General features: G+C 32.7%; 3 protein-coding genes across 3 annotated transcripts; 2 read left to right on the top strand and 1 right to left on the bottom strand.

Annotated features, from left to right (window-relative positions):
- The first annotated feature begins 6,716 nt into the window (after positions 1-6,716).
- On the top strand, positions 6,717-9,883 carry LOC146912926 (glucan endo-1,3-beta-D-glucosidase-like). The gene has a single exon (XM_085716238.1). It carries the CDS (start codon positions 7,516-7,518, stop codon positions 9,742-9,744), a length of 2,229 nt encoding a protein of 742 aa, XP_085572364.1. The 5' UTR covers positions 6,717-7,515; the 3' UTR covers positions 9,745-9,883.
- Positions 9,884-11,872: 1,989 nt separating this feature from the next.
- On the bottom strand, positions 11,873-14,031 carry LOC146912925 (glucan endo-1,3-beta-D-glucosidase-like). Its single transcript, XM_085716239.1, has one exon. The coding sequence runs from the start codon at positions 13,973-13,975 to the stop codon at positions 11,993-11,995; it is 1,983 nt and encodes a 660-aa protein (XP_085572365.1). The 5' UTR covers positions 13,976-14,031; the 3' UTR covers positions 11,873-11,992.
- Positions 14,032-15,757: 1,726 nt separating this feature from the next.
- On the top strand, positions 15,758-18,679 carry LOC146912924 (glucan endo-1,3-beta-D-glucosidase-like). Its single transcript, XM_085716237.1, has one exon. It carries the CDS (start codon positions 16,013-16,015, stop codon positions 18,278-18,280), a length of 2,268 nt encoding a protein of 755 aa, XP_085572363.1. The 5' UTR covers positions 15,758-16,012; the 3' UTR covers positions 18,281-18,679.
- The last annotated feature ends 1,253 nt before the right edge of the window (positions 18,680-19,932 follow it).

The following is a 19,932-nucleotide window of genomic DNA, read 5'->3' as shown; positions in this document are numbered from 1 at the left end:
AATAATGACACCAAAATGATCTTGATCGTCCGATCTATTGTAATAGTTTTTATATATTTGTTGGACAGTAAATTTGTACGACTATTTCAATCGAAAGGTCTACAACGCACTGACTACCGGACTACATATTTCCCTACGTGTGAATAATATAGATCCCAATTATTCATTTTAGAGGAAATAACACTACATTCTTCTAAGAGATGCTTATGTTATATTGGCATGTCTTTTATATTAAAATATACACCTCACTCAAACACACATAGAGATCCTAAGAGAAATCAAGAGAGAGAACTATGAACCTCCATCTAATAAGATTTCACCATCCAAGGTATATGAAAAGTGTTTCCCAACCTACGAATATTACTCAAAGACACCTAACTCTTATCCTCTATGTTTATTAAAAGTTCTATCTTTTGGTTTTTCAAGATTAAACAACAAATGAAAGAAGAAAACCTAAATAGTGGTGTGATTATGAAGCAACACCTTGATGTCCATGCACGACAACCTTTTGCCCTATCCTCAATTATAATGGGCGCCTTGTGTCTCCAAGGATGTAATTACGGCCAAAGTCGTGCAAAACATGCATCCTAAAGTTGATAAGTTTACCTTTCGCCGCTTATTTGACAGCCTTGTGGAATTTAGTCATTTTGCACCATATTTCTGCATTTCAACCACTATTAAGTGAGATTTTAAGGCGCACACAACAAATTTAAAAATTAAATTAGGATTAGATCAAATTTGATTTTAATTAAATTCAATTAGATAAAGATTAATAAAATTTTAAATAAAATAATTTGAATAAAGGGTAGATTTCGAGAGAAAAACTTCACAAAAACATTAATATAGATTACATTCTTACATACTCTTGTAAAATCAATGTTTTTCATATAAAATCTTAATAGAAGACATCTTCAAGTAAAAACACATTAAAAAAAAAGAATGTTTACTTGTATGTTTGGTCTCTTATGTTTATTTTAAGTTTGAAATTGGTCTTCTATGTTTTTAAAGTTCTAAATTGGTCTCTTATATTTTAAAAGTATTAAGTTTGTCTGAAATGTTAATCACATTGGAATAAGTTGCTATTGTCCACCACATATTATTGAGTTTAATAAAACAACAAAAAATGTTTTGAAAATAATTTTGAAAATAATTTAAATTCCAACACTCATATTCTCAACTCATATCTCTAAAACCATGTAACATCTTTATATAATATAAAAGAATACTTCTATGAGCCAAAGTACACATGGCATTATATTTTTCTTCTAGCATTTATTACTTCTCCAATAAAATTTTACAATGTTTTTATACACATATTCAAATTTCAATCTCAATTCAAAATAAATGAAAATGATATACACCTTTACTTATCTTTTATGGAACTTTAATTTCACGTTGTATATATGGAACTTTTATTTTGACCAAATATATATATATATATATATATATATATATATATATATATATATGGAACTTTTGTTAAAAATGAAAATGGCATTTATAATCAATTATTGTTGATTTTTTTCCGGTATTGTTGATTAAGTAGATGGAGCAAAACATCTTCATCATTGATTATTTTCTCAACCAAAATCAAATCAAATATATTTTGTTTTATTTTTTTAACTAATCAAAGTTAAACAAATCATCATATGTCTTTATAGGTAGAATTGTATTGAGCCAATCAAATTAGAATATAATGTCACTTTTTAAAAATAAATCAATTAGAGTGTAACATGTGTCACCTTATAGGTTGTAAGTTAATCAAACATTTTATGATTAACCAATTTTGCATCATATTTTTTATTTGTTCATGATTGTTCATGATGTCGTTTGCTTTTATTATTTTCCTATATATAGCATATGTTTCTTTTATCCTTTTCACTTGCACATTTCTTCCAAATTGTGCTGTGAAACTCCAAAAAAATCGTCATGACACTAAGATCTGATAACATTTGTGAGATCAACTCAATCAAAGAATCAAAGTAAGTTGTTCGAATCATTAATGTATGGTTTGTTTATAATGTCAACGGTCACATACACATGTTCTATCTAGATATGATTCTCATGAAGACTTTTATTTGTATATAATGAATTTATTTATTTTTCGATATTATAAATTAATCTAATTTTTGTATTTTTATTTCTTTGTACTTTCAAGGTAATATAATTCATTCCACTATGCGAAGAAGTTGTTGTACAAATTTGGGCAACACCTACAAAAGAGAAAGGTTTTTATATTTTCATTTCAATTTCAATCCGGATAAGTTATAATTATATTGTGATAGACAAATTGTGTATTTTGCAATCTCTTCTTTGTCGTTTGCTAATTTTAATAATTTAGTGATATGTAAAATGTATGTCGAACTAATTTAAATGATAAGCATCTTATTTTAACTTATAATGTAATTTATAATCTATTAATATTAATTTAAACATATTTAGCATATTTTATTCAAGAGAATTATACGGTTCAATGTTTGGCCGATAATCCATCCCTCCCTAACTAATTATAAGCCCTATTTGAATAATTTTCGTGTCCTTAAATATAAGCTCATTTGCAATTTACTAGGTGCATTTTTTTCTACTATCAAATATACTCCTTATTAATGTTATTTTTTGTAGAGAATACTATTTGAATAACTTTAAATCCGTCATTGATCACAATTAATTTATATTGATTTTTAACATCACTATTACACATATATACAATGGTTTCTAAACGCTCTTCTACCATTGTACTCTTTGTGATGTATTTTTCAAGACCATCCTATATGATTGGTGCAAAAAAAATGGTGAATTTATGATTGGGGCAAATTGGTTCTACTCTAAACGGTTCAATGTAGTAGATTTATGAGTTTCCATATTCTAATCATTCCCAAATAATATAATTACTTCATGTGTGGAGTAGAATTTCTCTTTAATTTTTGTTATGGTTAGTGAGTAAATTTTTTACTTTCCACAAATTGAATTATTTAGATTGCATAAGATATTAATCGACACACATATGCATTACATAATATTTGTATTTGATTGCGTACATTTTCTTAATAATATTTTATTTACAAAAGCTATTACCTTATTTACTACCAAATTTTTGAAATAATCTGCACACAATATATTTTTTCCCTTACATACATACATCATAAAAATAAAAATAAAATCATAAGAGAGGTTTTTTTTTAAAAAAAGGTTAAAAAATATGCTATTTTTTTTTGTACAATACAATGCTAATTTCTTCGGTTTAAAATTAAAATAAACCAAAAATACGAAGTGCAAATTAATTGAAATAATTCAAACGAGAAAGTGCAAGTTAATAGCATTTATGTATCATAAAACCATTTCATTTTTTTTTTGAGTCAACTATTACGTTTTAAATTAAGTTGTTTGGTGTGCAAATGAGAAGAATATGCTTGATGAAAAACAATATGCCTAGAAGATGATTTACTTCATAAGGATGCATTCATAAATTAAAATACTCTGTAAAAAGTAATATTTTAATATAAAAACATTAATTGATTTTGTAAAATACAACCATGTTATATAATTTATAAACATCATTATTGCAATTAATTTTAATCAAGAGCAATGCGAAACAACATGACACTGATTATCCTCTAAAAAAAATGACACTGATTAATCACAAAATTCGACGACGGTGTAACAACACTTTCCATACATGGGTAACGTGGTAAAAAAGAAACGTTTTAAGGGTAAAAGGTTAATAACAAATCAATAATAAGTTCATTCGTTGGTTTTTGTGAGTGGTAATAGTTTCTAATTAACCGTAGATAAAACATCAATAACAAATCAACTTGGCTTCATTTGTTTTAAATAAAAAAAATTATGTTCTAAACACATAGACAAAAAATTGATAAAAATTAAAAGTTTAAGAATAGTTAAAAATAATGGTTTTAGCACAAATTAATTTTTTTATTTGGACAAAAAAGGAAAGTTGTTAATTTTATAGGGATGAAAAACATATTCAACTCTACTTTTAAATCCAATGTTTACATATAATATAGATTCATCAACAAAAATAAATATAATATAGATTAATTGAAAAATAAACATTCATAAGTACACTATAAAAAACGAATAAACACAATATAACCAACAAATAGTTAATAATTGGCTTAATTGCATGTTTGATCCCTTATGTTTATTTTAGTTTTTAAGTTGGTCTCTTATGTTTTAAAAGTTTCAATTTGGTCCCTTACGTTTTAAAAGTTTCAAGTTGGTCCAAAACGTTACTCACGTTGAGCTAAGTTAGTCCCTTCCGCGACATGATATTGAGTTTAAAAAAACAAAAAATATCAAAAAAACTGCTTTAAAATTGATTTTCTATATAAATTAAGTTCCATCACCGCTATTGTCAACCTGAATCTTTAAATGTTAAGTGATGGAAGGGACTAACTTACTCCAAAGTGAGACCAACCTGAAACTTTTAAAACGTAAGAGACCAAATAGAAACTTTTAAAACATAAGGGACCAACATGAAAACTAGGATAAACATAAGGGATCAAACATGCAATTAAGCCTTAATAATTAATGTATAACTAAGTAGAAAAATAAATTAATAGTAGAAGCTTGCGCAACTATTATTTACTTAAAGGGAAATGCTAACCAATGCCCCCGGGGCACTGGTTAAGAATATGAAAAAGGAAATTATATAGCAGTTAATGCATTGAAATTGTGTAATTAATTGATAATAATAATGTCAAAAGCAGCATCCTTTTGTGGTAATAATTCCCTTTTATGATAAGCTTAACCGCTGCACCCAGGGCACTGCTTAGCAGGACCCTTAGTTAAATTACATGGTGGTCATCCAAATAGTTGACACTACCAGGATAATATTAAAGTTTACAGTAATATGTTTTCGTTCACCTTGATATAGTGGTGGATCGCTTTCTTCAAAAAAAGAAAAAAAGATAGAGGTGGACCGTCACCACTCATTCTTATTGGTGAAAACTATAATTGCAATGGTAGTCTGATGTTAGGTTCTGATTATGCACCAACAATTGAGTTTAAGAGTCAAATGAACATTTTAAATACAATATTTCTTTATACAGTGCGAATGTTGACGGTCAAGATCTTAATGTGTCTTTGGTTGAGAGCTTAAAAAATACATTGATGAGCATAATGTACTTGCAAAAATGATTTTCTATGTTATAGATCACGTCGAACAAGAAGACCCGACCAATTTGTATTTTAGATTATTATCAATCTTTCAAAGGGTGCTAGAATGCATAATTTACTTATGTTTGATGATGTTGCAAAACTAATAATCAACGATGGTAATGCAGTTGAAAAAGGTCGAGACATTAAATTGAAAGTGTGTGTGTAGAGTTCAAACTTATATGAGACATATATTTTATTTGTGCCACTTCAATATCCATTGTTGTTTCCTTTATGGTTAAGATGAATATTATGTAGATATAAAAATTAGATTGGAGGACCACAAGAATGTTGAACATAAAGGAAAAGGGTTTCAATGAGAGGGGGGGGGGGGGGGGGGGGGGTTTATTTCGTATTGGATTGAAGAGAGACATGTTGAGTATGGTGACATCACATTCAACCAAGAGCAACCACATAAATGAGGATAACACTAGACATGACAACAAAACTCATACTCGCGGTTACCCGTCCAAATCAACCCCGATTTGACGAGTTTTCCCCTTTTTGACTGGGTTTGGCTATGAGTTTGTGTTTTCCCCGACTTCAAAACATGGGTATAACATAGATATAGGTACTCACCCTGAACCCATACTCAAACTCATCCCATTGTAGAAAATTACTTTATCATCCATTGATATTTGACATTTTATAAAATTTGCAATTGATATTTAAAGAAGCAACCAACTAATTCACTCAATGAAATGTTAAAATAAGCATATTATTGGATAATGCATTACAACATTTTCCTCGAGGTTAAAAAAACTTATTTTTTATTGAAAAATAATAATTCATTATGGGGACAGAGATGAGGCAGGGATACCAAACCCGTTGAGGACGGGGATGCGATTCAATTCCTCATCCCTGTTGGGTATGGGTAAGGTAATGAGTAAGTATATGAGAGCCAGGGATAGGGATGAGGAAGGTAAAACCCGTCCCCACCCCGCCCCAATGCCATGCCTAGATAACTCTATATCTTCACCCAAAGGCTTATTTGTTGTACAACCTCTACTCATTTATCCAATGTTGAACTTTAACTAACAATCGATACATCACAATATTCTCTCCCCAAAGTATGTGAAATTTTAGCCCGTGCTTGGCACGGGTGTCCATACTAGTAAGATACTTATTCTAATATAAGTAACATCTTAGATCAATTTAAAACATTAAAACATAAGTGACCAACTTAAAACATAAAATAAACACAAAAAACCAAATATGCAATTACGCGGAAAAAAAATAAAAATTGAGAGATAAAATTGTGTTAATAGAGGTAGAAATAACCCAAATTCTCAATTTTATATTTCCCATTTTGACCAAAACCAAATTTCATATTTCTATCCACACTTGTCCCCACCACACCATCTATCACAAACCGTGTGTTGTTCAAATCCAATTCCTTTCCCTTAGGTATTAATTCCTTAATTGCAAAGAGTTCCAAATATTTTATTTTTCCTCCATGTTCTCACTTACTTGACAAGGCACATATCAAAAAAATTCTATCTACTCATCATCATGCCATCCCTTCCTTGAACGTTCATGTACAAAGTTATCCTCATATGTCTTTCTTCATATGGTCACATTCACATACCTTGTTTGCCTATGATACCATATTCCTTCAACATCAATCATAATTTATCTTCCTTACTCCTACACGACAACCCCACCCTCACAATTTCATTCATCATATTCAAGTCCCCCCACCCATAACCCTAATAAATAAACACCCCTCATCTTGTTGCTCTCCAACCCAAATAAACTATTCTAAAATCCTTCGTCGGCAATCAAACATTATCTTACTAGGTATGACTCATTATACAAAACAGACTCACGAAGTGTCAAATTAGTAAACTAAGTATATTTTATTGTCTTTTTGATCATAGGTTTGAATCTTCAAACAAACATCTAATTTCATAGAAGTTCAAAAAATAAGTTCCAACGAAGTGTTTCACTGTGATTTAGAAGAATGTGTCACAACTTCAAAGAGGCAATTACTCATTTTATCTATATTCTTTTTATAATTTTTCTTAATCTCTAAAGATTAGACCATCCGTTGATTCATCTGATCGACTCTCCTTATTATAGAATCATTCATCAAACCTAATTCAAAAGTTAATCATCAAAACCCCACCACTACATTCTACTATAATAACCAAATTCTCATATTTGATTAGGTGATCCATAAAGTCATTAATTAAACATAAACATCCAATTTTTCTATTGATTTAATAATATTTTGTCATCTAGTGAATCATCTATAACCAAAAAAAATCTAGTGAAACATCTGGCAATAACAAACAATTTCGTGTCAACAAACCCAACATTATAGTCAACAAACTCATAATGTTGAAAAAACTAAGACAGAAATTAACCACGAAACTTAGCATTAGAACATTGAACAAAAAAACAAAACCTTCCAAACCCTATAAAACCTATGAAACATCACCACCATCACAACCACAACCACAACAACAACCTCAATTAACACTGCCAGTGCAACCACCATCTCCAGCAATGCATCATTTCACCCAAAAAAACAAACCTTTCATATTCCCACATACAAATTCCACTGTTCTCCCTGACCCCACAAACTTCTTCTCTCCAAATTTGCTATCCACACCCCTCCCCACAAACTCTTTCTTCCAAAACTTTGTTCTCAAAAATGGTGACCAACCTGAATACATTCATCCATATCTCATCAAATCATCAAACTCATCACTTTCTCTTTCATACCCATCTCGTTTTTTCAACTCTTCTTTCATATACCAAGTTTTCAACCCTGATCTCACCATATCCAGTCAAAAAATCGAACCTTTATCTCATTCCAATCACAAAATCTCTTCTTACAATGATCTTAGTGTTACATTGGATATACCTTCATCAAATCTGCGGTTTTTTCTTGTTAGAGGAAGTCCCTTTTTGACATTCTCTGTAACACAACCAACACCTCTTTCAATCACAACAATCCATGCAATTCTTAGTTTTAGTTCTAATGATTCTCTTACAAAGCATACTTTTCAGTTTAACAATGGTCAAACATGGATTTTGTATGCTTCTTCACCTATAAGATTGAGTCATGGTATTTCTGAGATTGTTTCTGAGGCTTTTTATGGTGTGGTTAGGATTGCTTTGTTGCCTGATTATGATTTCAAGCATGAAGATGTTCTTGACAGGTTTAGTTCTTGTTACCCTTTATGTGGTGATGCTGTTTTTACAAAACCATTTTGTGTTGAGTATAAATGGGAGAAGAAAGGTTGGGGGGATTTGTTATTGTTAGCACATCCTCTTCATCTTAGGCTTTTGTATGATAGTGATTGTGATAATGTTACTGTTTTGAATGATTTTAAGTATAGAAGTATTGATGGTGATCTTGTTGGTGTTGTTGGTGATTCATGGCTTTTGAAAACTGATCCTGTTTCTGTGACTTGGCATTCTACTAAGGGTGTTAAAGAAGAATCTCATGATGAAATTGTTTCAGTTCTTTTGAAAGATGTTGAGGGTTTGAATTCGTCTGCAATAACGACGAATTCGTCTTACTTTTATGGTAAGTTGGTTGCTAGGGCTGCTAGGTTGGCATTGATAGCTGAAGAGGTTTGTTTCCTTGCTGTGATTCCGAAAATTAGAAGGTTTTTGAAGGAAACCATTGAGCCTTGGCTTGATGGAACTTTTAATGGAAATGGATTTCTCTATGATGGAAAATGGGGAGGAATTGTTACCAAACAAGGGTCTAATGATACTGGTGCTGATTTCGGGTTCGGAGTTTATAATGATCATCATTATCATTTAGGATACTTTCTCTATGGAATTGCTGTGCTTGCAAAGATTGATCCAATTTGGGGTAGGAAGTATAAGCCTCAAGCCTATTCACTCATGGCTGATTTTATGAACTTGAGCAGAAATCCGAACTCGAATTACACGCGTCTAAGGTGTTTCGATCTTTTTAAATTGCATTCATGGGCTGGGGGGTTAACCGAGTTCGGAGATGGAAGAAATCAGGAGAGTACTAGTGAAGCTGTGAATGCATATTATTCAGCAGCTTTGTTGGGTTTGGCATATGGTGACACTCATCTCGTTGCAGTCGGATCGACACTTACATCATTGGAAATTCATGCAGCTCAAATGTGGTGGCATGTAAAAGGTGGAGATAATGTTTATGACGAAGTTTTTGCGAAAGAGAATAAGGTGGTTGGTGTTCTTTGGGCTAACAAGAGAGACAGTGGATTATGGTTTGCTCCTCCTGAATGGAAAGAATGTAGGCTTGGGATTCAGCTCTTACCATTGCTTCCAATTTCTGAATTCTTATTTTCAAATGTTGATTTTGTGAAGGAACTTGTGGAGTGGACATTGCCTGCTTTGAATAGGGAAGGTGTTGGAGAAGGATGGAAAGGGTTTGTCTATGCTTTGGAAGGAGTTTATGATAATGAAAGTGGATTGCAGAAGATAAGAAGCTTGAATGGTTTTGATGATGGAAACTCATTGACTAATCTGTTATGGTGGATTCATAGTAGAGGTAATGAAGATGAAGAGTTTGATCATGGAAAACACTGCTGGTTTGGTAATTACTGTCATTAGGAGTATTTGTTTATGATTTCAAATATATAGAGGAAATAAGTTATTATAAAATTCCTGCATTGTACCAATTTATTTCTGTAGTTAACAGATGCTTGTTATAATTTGTTTGTGAATAAAGTATGTTGTGTTTGATTATGAATTCATTCTGTACTTTCTTTATGCTTTTTGGCGTTTTTAATTTTGAAAATAAAGGTAACTATTAGTGGATGGATTCTGTTTGAAGTCATTGAAAACAATTATGTAGGATATATATTATATAAGCAGGGACCAAAACTACACTTAAAATGGTTTAGTTTAAATCAAAATGATCACATCTTGTAATGTAGTACCATTTTATTTGTTGAAGAGATTTTCCCATGATGGAAGTTATATACCAAGTTCAACAATCAAGTTGACAAGAAAATGGCAATCAGTTTCTCAAACCGGATTTCCAGGGTTTTGGAGCTTTAATGCTCGCTTAGCGAGCCGCAATGTTTTTAAAAATCTGGGTTTAAGGAAGGAGGCTCGCTTAGCGAGGCCTCTGGCTCGCCTAGCGAGCCTGTCAGAAACAGCAACACACTGTTGCGTGTTAGGGGCAGGGGGGTCGTGTCCTGGCGTTCCATAGTACCCTTTTGGCGTCCAGTCACTTCTGTTTTGAGGTTTAATTGTGACTTGTGAGGGAATGAGTAATCAAGAGACTTGGTTTTTATTATGTTAAATTGGAATAAAAGTACAATGGTTAAAGGGATTTTAATGAACATAATTTAGTAAATCAAATCGGTTCAGTTGATGATTATTTATGGAGTATAGTTAGATAATAGCAGGGTTAAAGGTAATAGGATGATGACCTTAGGGAATTAATTTCCAATGTTAGTTAGGCAAGGATGAGTGTTGAAACTTGACATGTTTGAAATAATATGTTGTTTGTGTTGTGTTTAGGGTTCTTCTCTGTGTTTGTGCTCATTCAAGCAAAATATTTTGTTGTTTTCTGCACTAAAACAGAGATTAATTTTCAGTTAAGCAGAGATTAGCTTCCATCTAGTACAATACTACTCTTTGTATAATGTGTCACGAGCCATTCAATTCAATAATTTTTTTGAAACTTTGGTTCATGAATCATGATGGTCTATACTGTGATAAGGCATGAATCATGATGGTCTATCTCAATAATTAGTTAATGTTTCAGTCTCTCTACAGAATGCAGGACTATTTCAAGAACTTTAAATGCAACGTCAACAAAATTTGTAGCTTTCCTTGTTCATGGCATATCTAATGTGCAGTATACATTTTGATCTAACAATAATTACATTTTGATCTAACAATAATTATTATCACTGATTTTCTAGCATTTAGGAGCAAATATAATTATTATATTTCCTTGGAATCACATTTTAATTTTAATGAAACAAATAAACAGAACTATAGAAAATAATCATTCAAAATTTGTGACCCTTTAACATAAGCTACTAACAAAAATCAAACATTCATGACCTATAAACTAGTTAAGGGATGTTTTACTAAGCTATAAACTGTGACAAATTATTATCAGAACTATAAAAGGACAATCATTGTTTGAGTCAATAATTTAGTTACTCATACTGCCTTGCTATGTGAAATACTGAAATTATTGTTCTAGTATCCCAATGGAATTGATCTCCGATTCAAGTTTACTCACATTGATTCAAAACTTTAGTTACTCATACTGCCTTGCTAATGATTTATCAGAATGAACGGGGATTCATTCATAGTAAATCGGGATTCAAGATGTGATTCGTGTGCTAAATAGAAACACACTAGGGGTTCGTATCGATTGGGCTGATTTTTGTATTGAATCGAGATATGACTCGTATGTATTGTAAGATACTGATAACTGATTCTCATCTAAATTAATAGGTAGGTTATTCTAATAGGAATGTGTACATTTTGGAGATATGATAATTAAAGCCGAACCTCATGATTTAGTTGAACTATTATCATGTAGTTTTTCAATTCAATTGCTTTGTAGTTAAATTTGCACCATGGTTTGTCCAACACATTCATGTCTATTATTTTGTTTGAAATATTTCCAGTTATACAATAGTGATGCTGTCTGTTTAGATTAGGATTCACCACCATCTGATATAATGCACAAAATTAATAGAGTTTGATGTAAGATACACAATATTGCATGATTATATTGTATGGAACTTTATTATAGTTTTCTTCTTATACATTGAACTTATTTTTATACATATAGGATGTAATAATCAAACCAGACAAGCAGTGTTTTTCATTCTCTACTATAAATCCACCATAAGAGATTAGTCAATGAGTTTCCATCATCAAATCCTTTTAAATTTCTTATATTCTTCAATGCAGATTCCTTATCATAAATTCCTTGTAAGGCATATACAAACCCTTTCCATCCTTCTTCAACACCTTCCCTTTTCAAAGCAGGCAATGTCCATTCAACAAGTTGCTTCACATATTCGACATCAAAGAACAATACTTCCGAAATAGGAAGCAGTGGTAAGAGCTGAATTCCGAGTCTACATTCTCTATATTCAGGTGGAGCAAACCAAAGTCCACTTTCTCTCTTGTTGGACCATAGAAATCCCATGATCCTGTTCTCTTTTGTAAACTCTTCTGCATATAATTTATCTCCTTCTTTTATATGCCACCACATTTGAGCTGCTTTAATTCCAAAAGCTAAAAGTGTTGATCCATTGATAAAAAGATCTGCATCATTATATGCCAAACCCATCAATGCTGCTGAATAATATGCATTTGCAGCTTGGCTTGTGCTCTTATGGTTTCTTCCATCTTTATGCTGAATTAACCCTGGACTATAATGGTGGCCTTGATGGTAATCATAATCTCTTTCACGTGGGTCATCCGAGTCTGGTCCTGAGTCCAAGTTCATAAAATCTTTCATAAGTGAGTAGGCCTTAGACTTATATTTCTCACCCCACGCAGTGTCAATCTTTGTAAGAACTGCAATTCCATAAAGAAAGTATCCCAAGTGATCAGGGTGATCACTATAAATTCCAAAACCAGAGTCAGCGTTAGAATCCATAGACCCTTGTTGGGTAACAATGCCACCCCATTTATCATCGTGTAGAAATGCATTCCCATTTAAAGTTCCATCTAACCAAGGCTCAATGGTTTCTTTTAAAAACTTCTTAACCTTTGGAATCACATCTAAGTAAGAAACCTCTTCAGCTATCAATACAAACCTCGCCGCCCTTCCAATCAATTTACCATAAGAGTAAGAATCATTTGTTGTTATTTTCGATGAATCTAGACCCTCAACATCTTTTACAAGTGATGAAACGATTTCATCACGGGATTCTTTCTTCACACCATTGGTTGAAAGCCATGTAACATTAACAGGATCAGTTTCCAAAAGCCATGAATTACCAACAACACCAACAAGGTCTCCATCAATGCTTTGATACTTAAAATCATCGAAAACCACAACGTTATGGTCGGTACTATTAGATTGAAGGAGCTGAATATGAAGAGGGTGAGCTAACATCAACAAATCACTACCTGAACCTTTCTTCTCCCACTTATACTCCATAGTAAATGCTTCATTGAATGAAGCATCACCAGACACAGGGTAACAAGTACTAACCATGTCAAGAACGTCTTCATTTTGTGAATTGGAATTCGTCAACAAAGCAATTCGAATTACACCAGAAAAGGCCTCAGAAGTGATCTCAGAAAGGCCATGACTTAACTTGATTGGCAAGGAAGAGTATAAAATCCATGTTTGATCATTGTCAAACTTAAATGTGTACTTAGTAAAGGAATCATTTGACGAAAAGGAACGAATGGAATGAATAGTATTGATGGAAAGAGGTGTTGAATCTGTCACAGAGAAAGTTAAAAAGGGACTTCCTCTTACAAGGAAGAAGGTGAGGTTGGAAGAAGGTATATCTAAGGTGACACCGAGATCACTAAAAGAAGATACTACATGATTTTCATTGGAAGTTTTTGTAGAGGAAGTGATGGTAAGATCAGCACTGAAAACTTGGGATATAGCAGAAGGGCTGATGGAAAGAGATGGATATGAGACAGAAAGTGATGAGTCTGATGATTTGATGAGGTAAGGATGAAAATATTCAGGTTGGTCACCGTTGTCGAGAACAAAGTTTTGGAAGAAGGAGTTTGTAGGGAGGGGTTTGGATAGCAGATTTGAAGAGAAGAATTTGGAGGGGTCAGGTAGGACAGTGGAACTTGGATCTATCATTGGAAAAGGAGAGCTCATTTTGTTGTTGATAGTAAATCTCTATTTTTGGTGATTGTGTTGGTGATGAATTTGTTAGTTTTATAGTACTATGAGAGGGTTTATATAATGAGTGCAGTTTTAATTAACCTTAACTTTAAATATTATCAATATTTGCATTGCAGCTACTCAATCTCCACAACTTGTAATTTAGGTGATATTTTATTGAAAGTTTGAGTAGCTGGCTATATGTTAATGGGTTTATGAACTGAATTTTTTGCTCAAATTTGTATGTTAATGGATTAATCATAGCCAATTAAATATGATTCAATTAGGAGGAAAGAAAGAAGGAAGTGTGGGAGTAAAGATAATGAAACCACTGATTAAAGTTAAGGGAGGTGAATAATATATATTACAATGAGCTAAAAAGGTACTTGAAGAACACCATATTAATAAACAAAACCTCTATATCATAAAACTTTATGTGTACACAATATAAATAAATGGAATCAATTAATATGACACTACAACACACCAATCAGAATAAAATTGTGATCATAACTACACTAATAACCTATTATTGAAAATCAAAATTAATTAATCTTGTTATGTAATACCTATAGCTTCAGAAACTTTTAAGAGATTTTTTATGTAGATGTCATATCCTAAGTTCAACAATCAAATTTATAAGCCAATGACAAATGTGTTTTAACAAATACCCCTATTTTTTCTTCCCCTTTATTTTCATTTTAGATCAAGTATAAAAGATTACTCAATTGAAAGATGTGAATTAAAATTGTAAAGTTATGAAGTTTCTTGTTGAAATCTGAAAATTTTCCCCTTGTTTTAGTGTTTTTAGATAAACAGTAACATCTAAGATTTTGTACTTCGCCATCATTACATTGGTCTAGTTGAATAAAACTCAGATCTCTTAGACAGGTTCTGGTTTCGAACTTTATTGATAGAAAAAATGTGGTTGGGAGGAGAAAATCACTAACTGTGGTTATTTAAAATTTCCCAACTGAGAAAAGTCGTCTGTGAAATTGGTGGATGCGTCGCGACAATGATATTGTAACATAATAAAAATTATGTTTCGTGACCCAAAATCCTAAAGCACAATTCTAGAAACCTATGTAGCACTAACACTTCATGTTGAAGGCGTGTCTCGTATTCGGCAGTGTCTGACAAGACACTAGCACATATTCAAATATTTCACTTTCTCAAATTTTTACTAGTGTCAGTTGTGTCTGCTATCCGTGTCCGGAAAATATTTTTCGGTGAATTAAAGGTTGGCTTCCAGCCATTACTGCTCTTTATATAAGTCATGGAAAAGATTCGCTGTCTCAATAACGAGTTTATCTATCTCAGTATCTCAACAGAATGCAAGGATATTTCAAAAACTTCAATTTCCACTTCATCATTTGTAGCTTTCATCTTCATTGATAGCTTGTCTATATAGGTCAGCATTTACTGAAATTTCAATAAAATTATCTTTTTCTCTGATCTGTTAAAGTGACATTTTCTTTGTGAATAACTTGTATATAAAATAATTACAAGCTTATATTTCAAATAATAACTTTTGTCTTCAATCTACTTTCTTACAAAGAGAATATTTGGTTGTGAGACTTTCTGCAAAAGCACACAAGGAATAAAATATGAGGATATTTATAGAATATTTACAAGTTACTTTTCCATACAAATGGAAAAGAATATGAAAAGAACATTCTTAAAACTACAAAAAAGATCTTTCTTCAAACAAGTTACCTTATAATATGCTAAACAATTTCATCATGCCATCTTTTCATTGGACATTCAAATAAAGAAAAAATTAACTTTCTTAGATTCTTTTTTCTTATCATTATTTTTTCAATGTTTTTGTTGTGAAATGCATAGCTCATAAAGATCCTTTCATTTTCCTCAAACAATTCCTTTCTTCACACAATTCCAAATTCTTTTCTTTTCTTTTATGCTTCACTTTTCTCTTCAATATAAAACACAGTAACCAACCTTTCTATTTCTATTCAACTAACTTAACAGTCACATCCAAATCAAAACTACTTTGTCATATCTAAAGCCACCATGCTGAAAAAAATCAGTAGAACTTTCAAAGGTAAACCAAGACCAAGACCAAGACCAACCCTTCTACCTCCACCTCCTCCTCCTCCTCCTCCTCCTCCTCCACCACCTCCTCCTCCACCACCTCCACCACCACCTCCTCCTCCTCCACCACAACAACCACCCCCACCTCCTCCTCCGCCACCACCACCACCGCCACCACCTCCTCCTCTTCCAAAGCAACCAACAAATACACCTTTTCTCTTCCCTCAAGTCCACTCCACTATTCTGCCAGACCCTTCCAACTTCTTCTCTCCGAACCTTCTCTCATCTCCACTCCCGACAAACTCTTTCTTCCAAAACTTTGTTCTAAACAATGGTGACACACCTGAGTACATTCATCCTTACCTCATCAAATCCTCAAACTCCTCCCTCTCCGTCTGCTATCCTACTTGCACCGCCAACTCTTCTTTCATAGCTCAAGTCTTCAACCCTGATATCACCATTTCCACCTCCATGAAAACAAACCAAGATTCACATCAAAAACATGTGATCTCTTCCTTCAGTGATCTCAGTGTCACTTTGGACATTCCCTTGTCTAACCTGCGGTTTTTCCTTGTAAGAGGAAGCCCTTTTGTGACAGCATCAGTGACCGGCCGTACGCCACTCTCCATCACCACCATGCATTCCATCCTTTCATTTTCATCCAATAATTCCCTCACCAAGCACAATTTGCAGCTCAACAATGGCCAAACATGGCTCATTTACACGTCGTCCCCAGTAAGTTTCAGTAATAGCCTTTCTGAGATTACCTCTGAAGACTATTCTGGCATAATAAGGATGGCAGTATTACCCGATTCTGATCCCAAGTACGAGATAATCCTAAACCGGTTCAGTTCTTGTTACCCTACTTCTGGTGATGCAGCATTCACAAAACCATTCAGTGTCGAATATAAATGGGAGAAGAAAGGGTGGGGAGAGTTGTTAATGCTTGCTCATCCAGTTCATCTTCAACTTTTGTCTGCAACTGATGGTTGTGATGTAACTGTGCTTCATGATTTGAAGTATCAAAGCATTGACGGCGAGCTTGTTGGTGTTGTTGGAGACTCATGGTTATTGAATACTCATCCTGTTTCTGTTACATGGCATTCCACCAAAGGTATCAATGAAGAGTTTCATGATGAAATTTGTTCAGCACTTTCTGACGATGTGGATGCTCTAAGTCCCTTAGGAATAACAACAACAGCATCTTGCTATTTTTATGGAAAATTGATAGCAAGGGCAGCAAGGTTGGCATTGATAGCTGAAGAAGTGAATGACCTCGATTCCATACCAGCGATCAAAAAGTTCTTGAAGGAGACGATCGAGCCATGGTTGAATGGAACTTTTAATGAAAATGGTTTTCTTTATGATGGAAAATGGGGAGGAATCGTTACCAAACAAGGCTCTCAAGATTCAGGTGCAGATTTTGGATTCGGTATTTATAATGATCATCATTATCATTTAGGATATTTCCTTTATGGAATTTCAGTGCTTGCAAAGATTGATCCAGCTTGGGGAAGAAAGTATAAACCTCAAGCTTATTCACTCATGGCAGATTTCCTAAACTTAGGAAGAAAATCAAACTCAAATTATACACGTTTAAGGTGTTTCGATCTCTATAAATTTCATTCTTGGGCTGGAGGATTAATCGAATTTGCAGATGGAAGAAATCAAGAGAGTACTAGTGAAGCTGTGAATGCATACTATGCTGCAGCATTGATGGGAATGGCATACGGCGACGCACAACTTATTGCAACCGGATCAACACTAGCAGCACTTGAAATTCATGCAGCTCAAATGTGGTGGCATATAAAAGGTGGAGATAAACTTTATGCCGAAGAATTTTCCAAAGAGAACAAAGTGGTGAGTGTTGTTTGGTCTAATAAGAGAGATAGTGGATTATGGTTTGCACCTGCTCAATGGAGAGAGTGTAGGCTTGGTATCCAAGTTTTACCTTTGTTGCCTATTACCGAGGCATTGTTTTCAGATGTCGGTTATGTGAAGGAGCTTGTGGAATGGACAGTACCAAATTTGAATAGGAAAGGTGTTGGTGAAGGATGGAAAGGTTTTATATATGCTATGGAAGGTACTTATGATAAAGAAAGTGCATTGCAAAAGGTAAGAGGATTGAAGGGTTTTGATGATGGGAACTCAATGAGTAATCTTTTGTGGTGGATTCACAGTAGAGGTGATGGTGAGGAGGAGTTTGGTCATGGAAAAGACTGCTGGTTTGGTCATTACTGCCATTAACTACTCGGCATTAATCCAATCTTGCACTGGCATATACGCGTTAATGATGATAATTTGAGCGTTGAAAAGATAATGTTATGCGAGATATTTGTTAGAGTGTCAAGTACAATGTTTTAAAAATCAAACTGAACCGGACTGTTCAATCGGTTGGATTGTGAACCGATACTATCTATGGTTCGGTTATTTGAGCAGTTTGAGTGCAGTTTGGATTTTAAAACATTGGTTAATTGTATAGCATTGAATTTGTATAAAATATGGTTTTGTGTGTTTAGTGTTTTGTTGTATGTTATTTAATTGATATCAACATGTATATAACCTGTGGTTGATTATATTATGCTTCTGATGTGTTATTGCAGAAGTTTTAGAGAATGTGAAAGGTTGTTATATTTGTGGTGGAAAGTCATTCATTTAAGAATATATGATGTTATATACATTAGGGCCAAGTTCAATTACTTGTAACTAGTTTTCTTGCATTGCACTCTATTTCAATTTTTTAAAGATGATATACTTTTTTTTTTTCACGGTTCCTTCTCACCATATTTACCAACAAGATTTGTTCTAATGACTCAATTTTATTGATTTTAGTATTGATTTTCCAAATAATTATAAGATTGACAATACACTAAAGACAAAGACCGAACTATTCGCTCACATGCCACTAAAAACACTATTGACATGCATTATAACTATGGAAGACATTTTTATGACACTTTTGAGTAAAATGTCACATTATTTTGCACACTTATGCATTGTTTGGATATGCTGCAAAAGCAAAATTCTCGTGTCCCTCCGTGAAAATAACAAAGCTCTAAAATGTAGCATCAATGCAAACATACATTTTTTTCACTTCCACCGCTACAGCAAACACATGCTTAGTACTAAAAACAAATATACAACCATTCATACACATTGATATTATGCAAGACACGTTTTTGACACTTATGCCACCTTAAATTTACGCAGTTATTTAAAAAAAGAAGTTTAAATGAGTAAAAAATTGACAAAATTGTAAATAAAAATCATATAAATGAATTAAAAATTGAAAGAAAAATGAATTAAAAAAATATAGGTAAAATTTTAAAAAATAATTAAAATAAGATATATATTTTTTTGGTGGTGGCCGAAATTTGAACCCGGACGTTGCATATATTATGCATTGTCCCTATCAACTGAGCAAAGCTCACGATGACAATTAAAATAAGATATAGATATACATTTAAAATTTCAAAAATATAAATTTAAAAATATTTTAATTTTTCTAAAAGTATTAAAACATCCTACATGATTGTGCCATGTCGCATGCATAATTCAATTGATAAGAATAATATGTAGGGTTAATGTTTGAACTCCAGACTTCTTACTTAATTATACTTATGAGACCCTTTAATAAAAAGGGTCTTGTTAACAAGTGTCCTAAGAGCATTGTTTAAGAAACCCTCAAAAGAAAATTATGTCTTGAAAGTATAAGTCAAACGCTAATTAAAGTCATAATCGTACAATTTTCAATACAAAAGTTGCTACTTTTAGATGGTTAAACAATACCCTTTGGGAACTTGTTAACATTTTCCTAATAAAAAAAAGCATGTGACATGATTTTACATAGGAATTTATTTTTAAATAGATATTTTTTTTTTTTTTTAGGAAAATAGATA

Source organism: Medicago sativa, chromosome 6, assembly GCF_051527215.1.
Source record: "Medicago sativa cultivar Bolivia chromosome 6, Bolivia_mono, whole genome shotgun sequence".
NCBI lineage: Eukaryota > Viridiplantae > Streptophyta > Magnoliopsida > Fabales > Fabaceae > Medicago > Medicago sativa.
Note: the sequence above shows the minus strand (reverse complement) of the source record. Positions and strands in the feature narration are given on the sequence as shown.

Bases quoted from the DNA above. Each gene is read 5' to 3' on its own strand.
- LOC146912926 (XM_085716238.1), top strand. From the start codon at position 7,516: ATGTTGAAAAAACTAAGACAGAAATTAACCACGAAACTTAGCATTAGA.
- LOC146912924 (XM_085716237.1), top strand. From the start codon at position 16,013: ATGCTGAAAAAAATCAGTAGAACTTTCAAAGGTAAACCAAGACCAAGA.
- LOC146912925 (XM_085716239.1), bottom strand. From the start codon at position 13,975: ATGAGCTCTCCTTTTCCAATGATAGATCCAAGTTCCACTGTCCTACCT.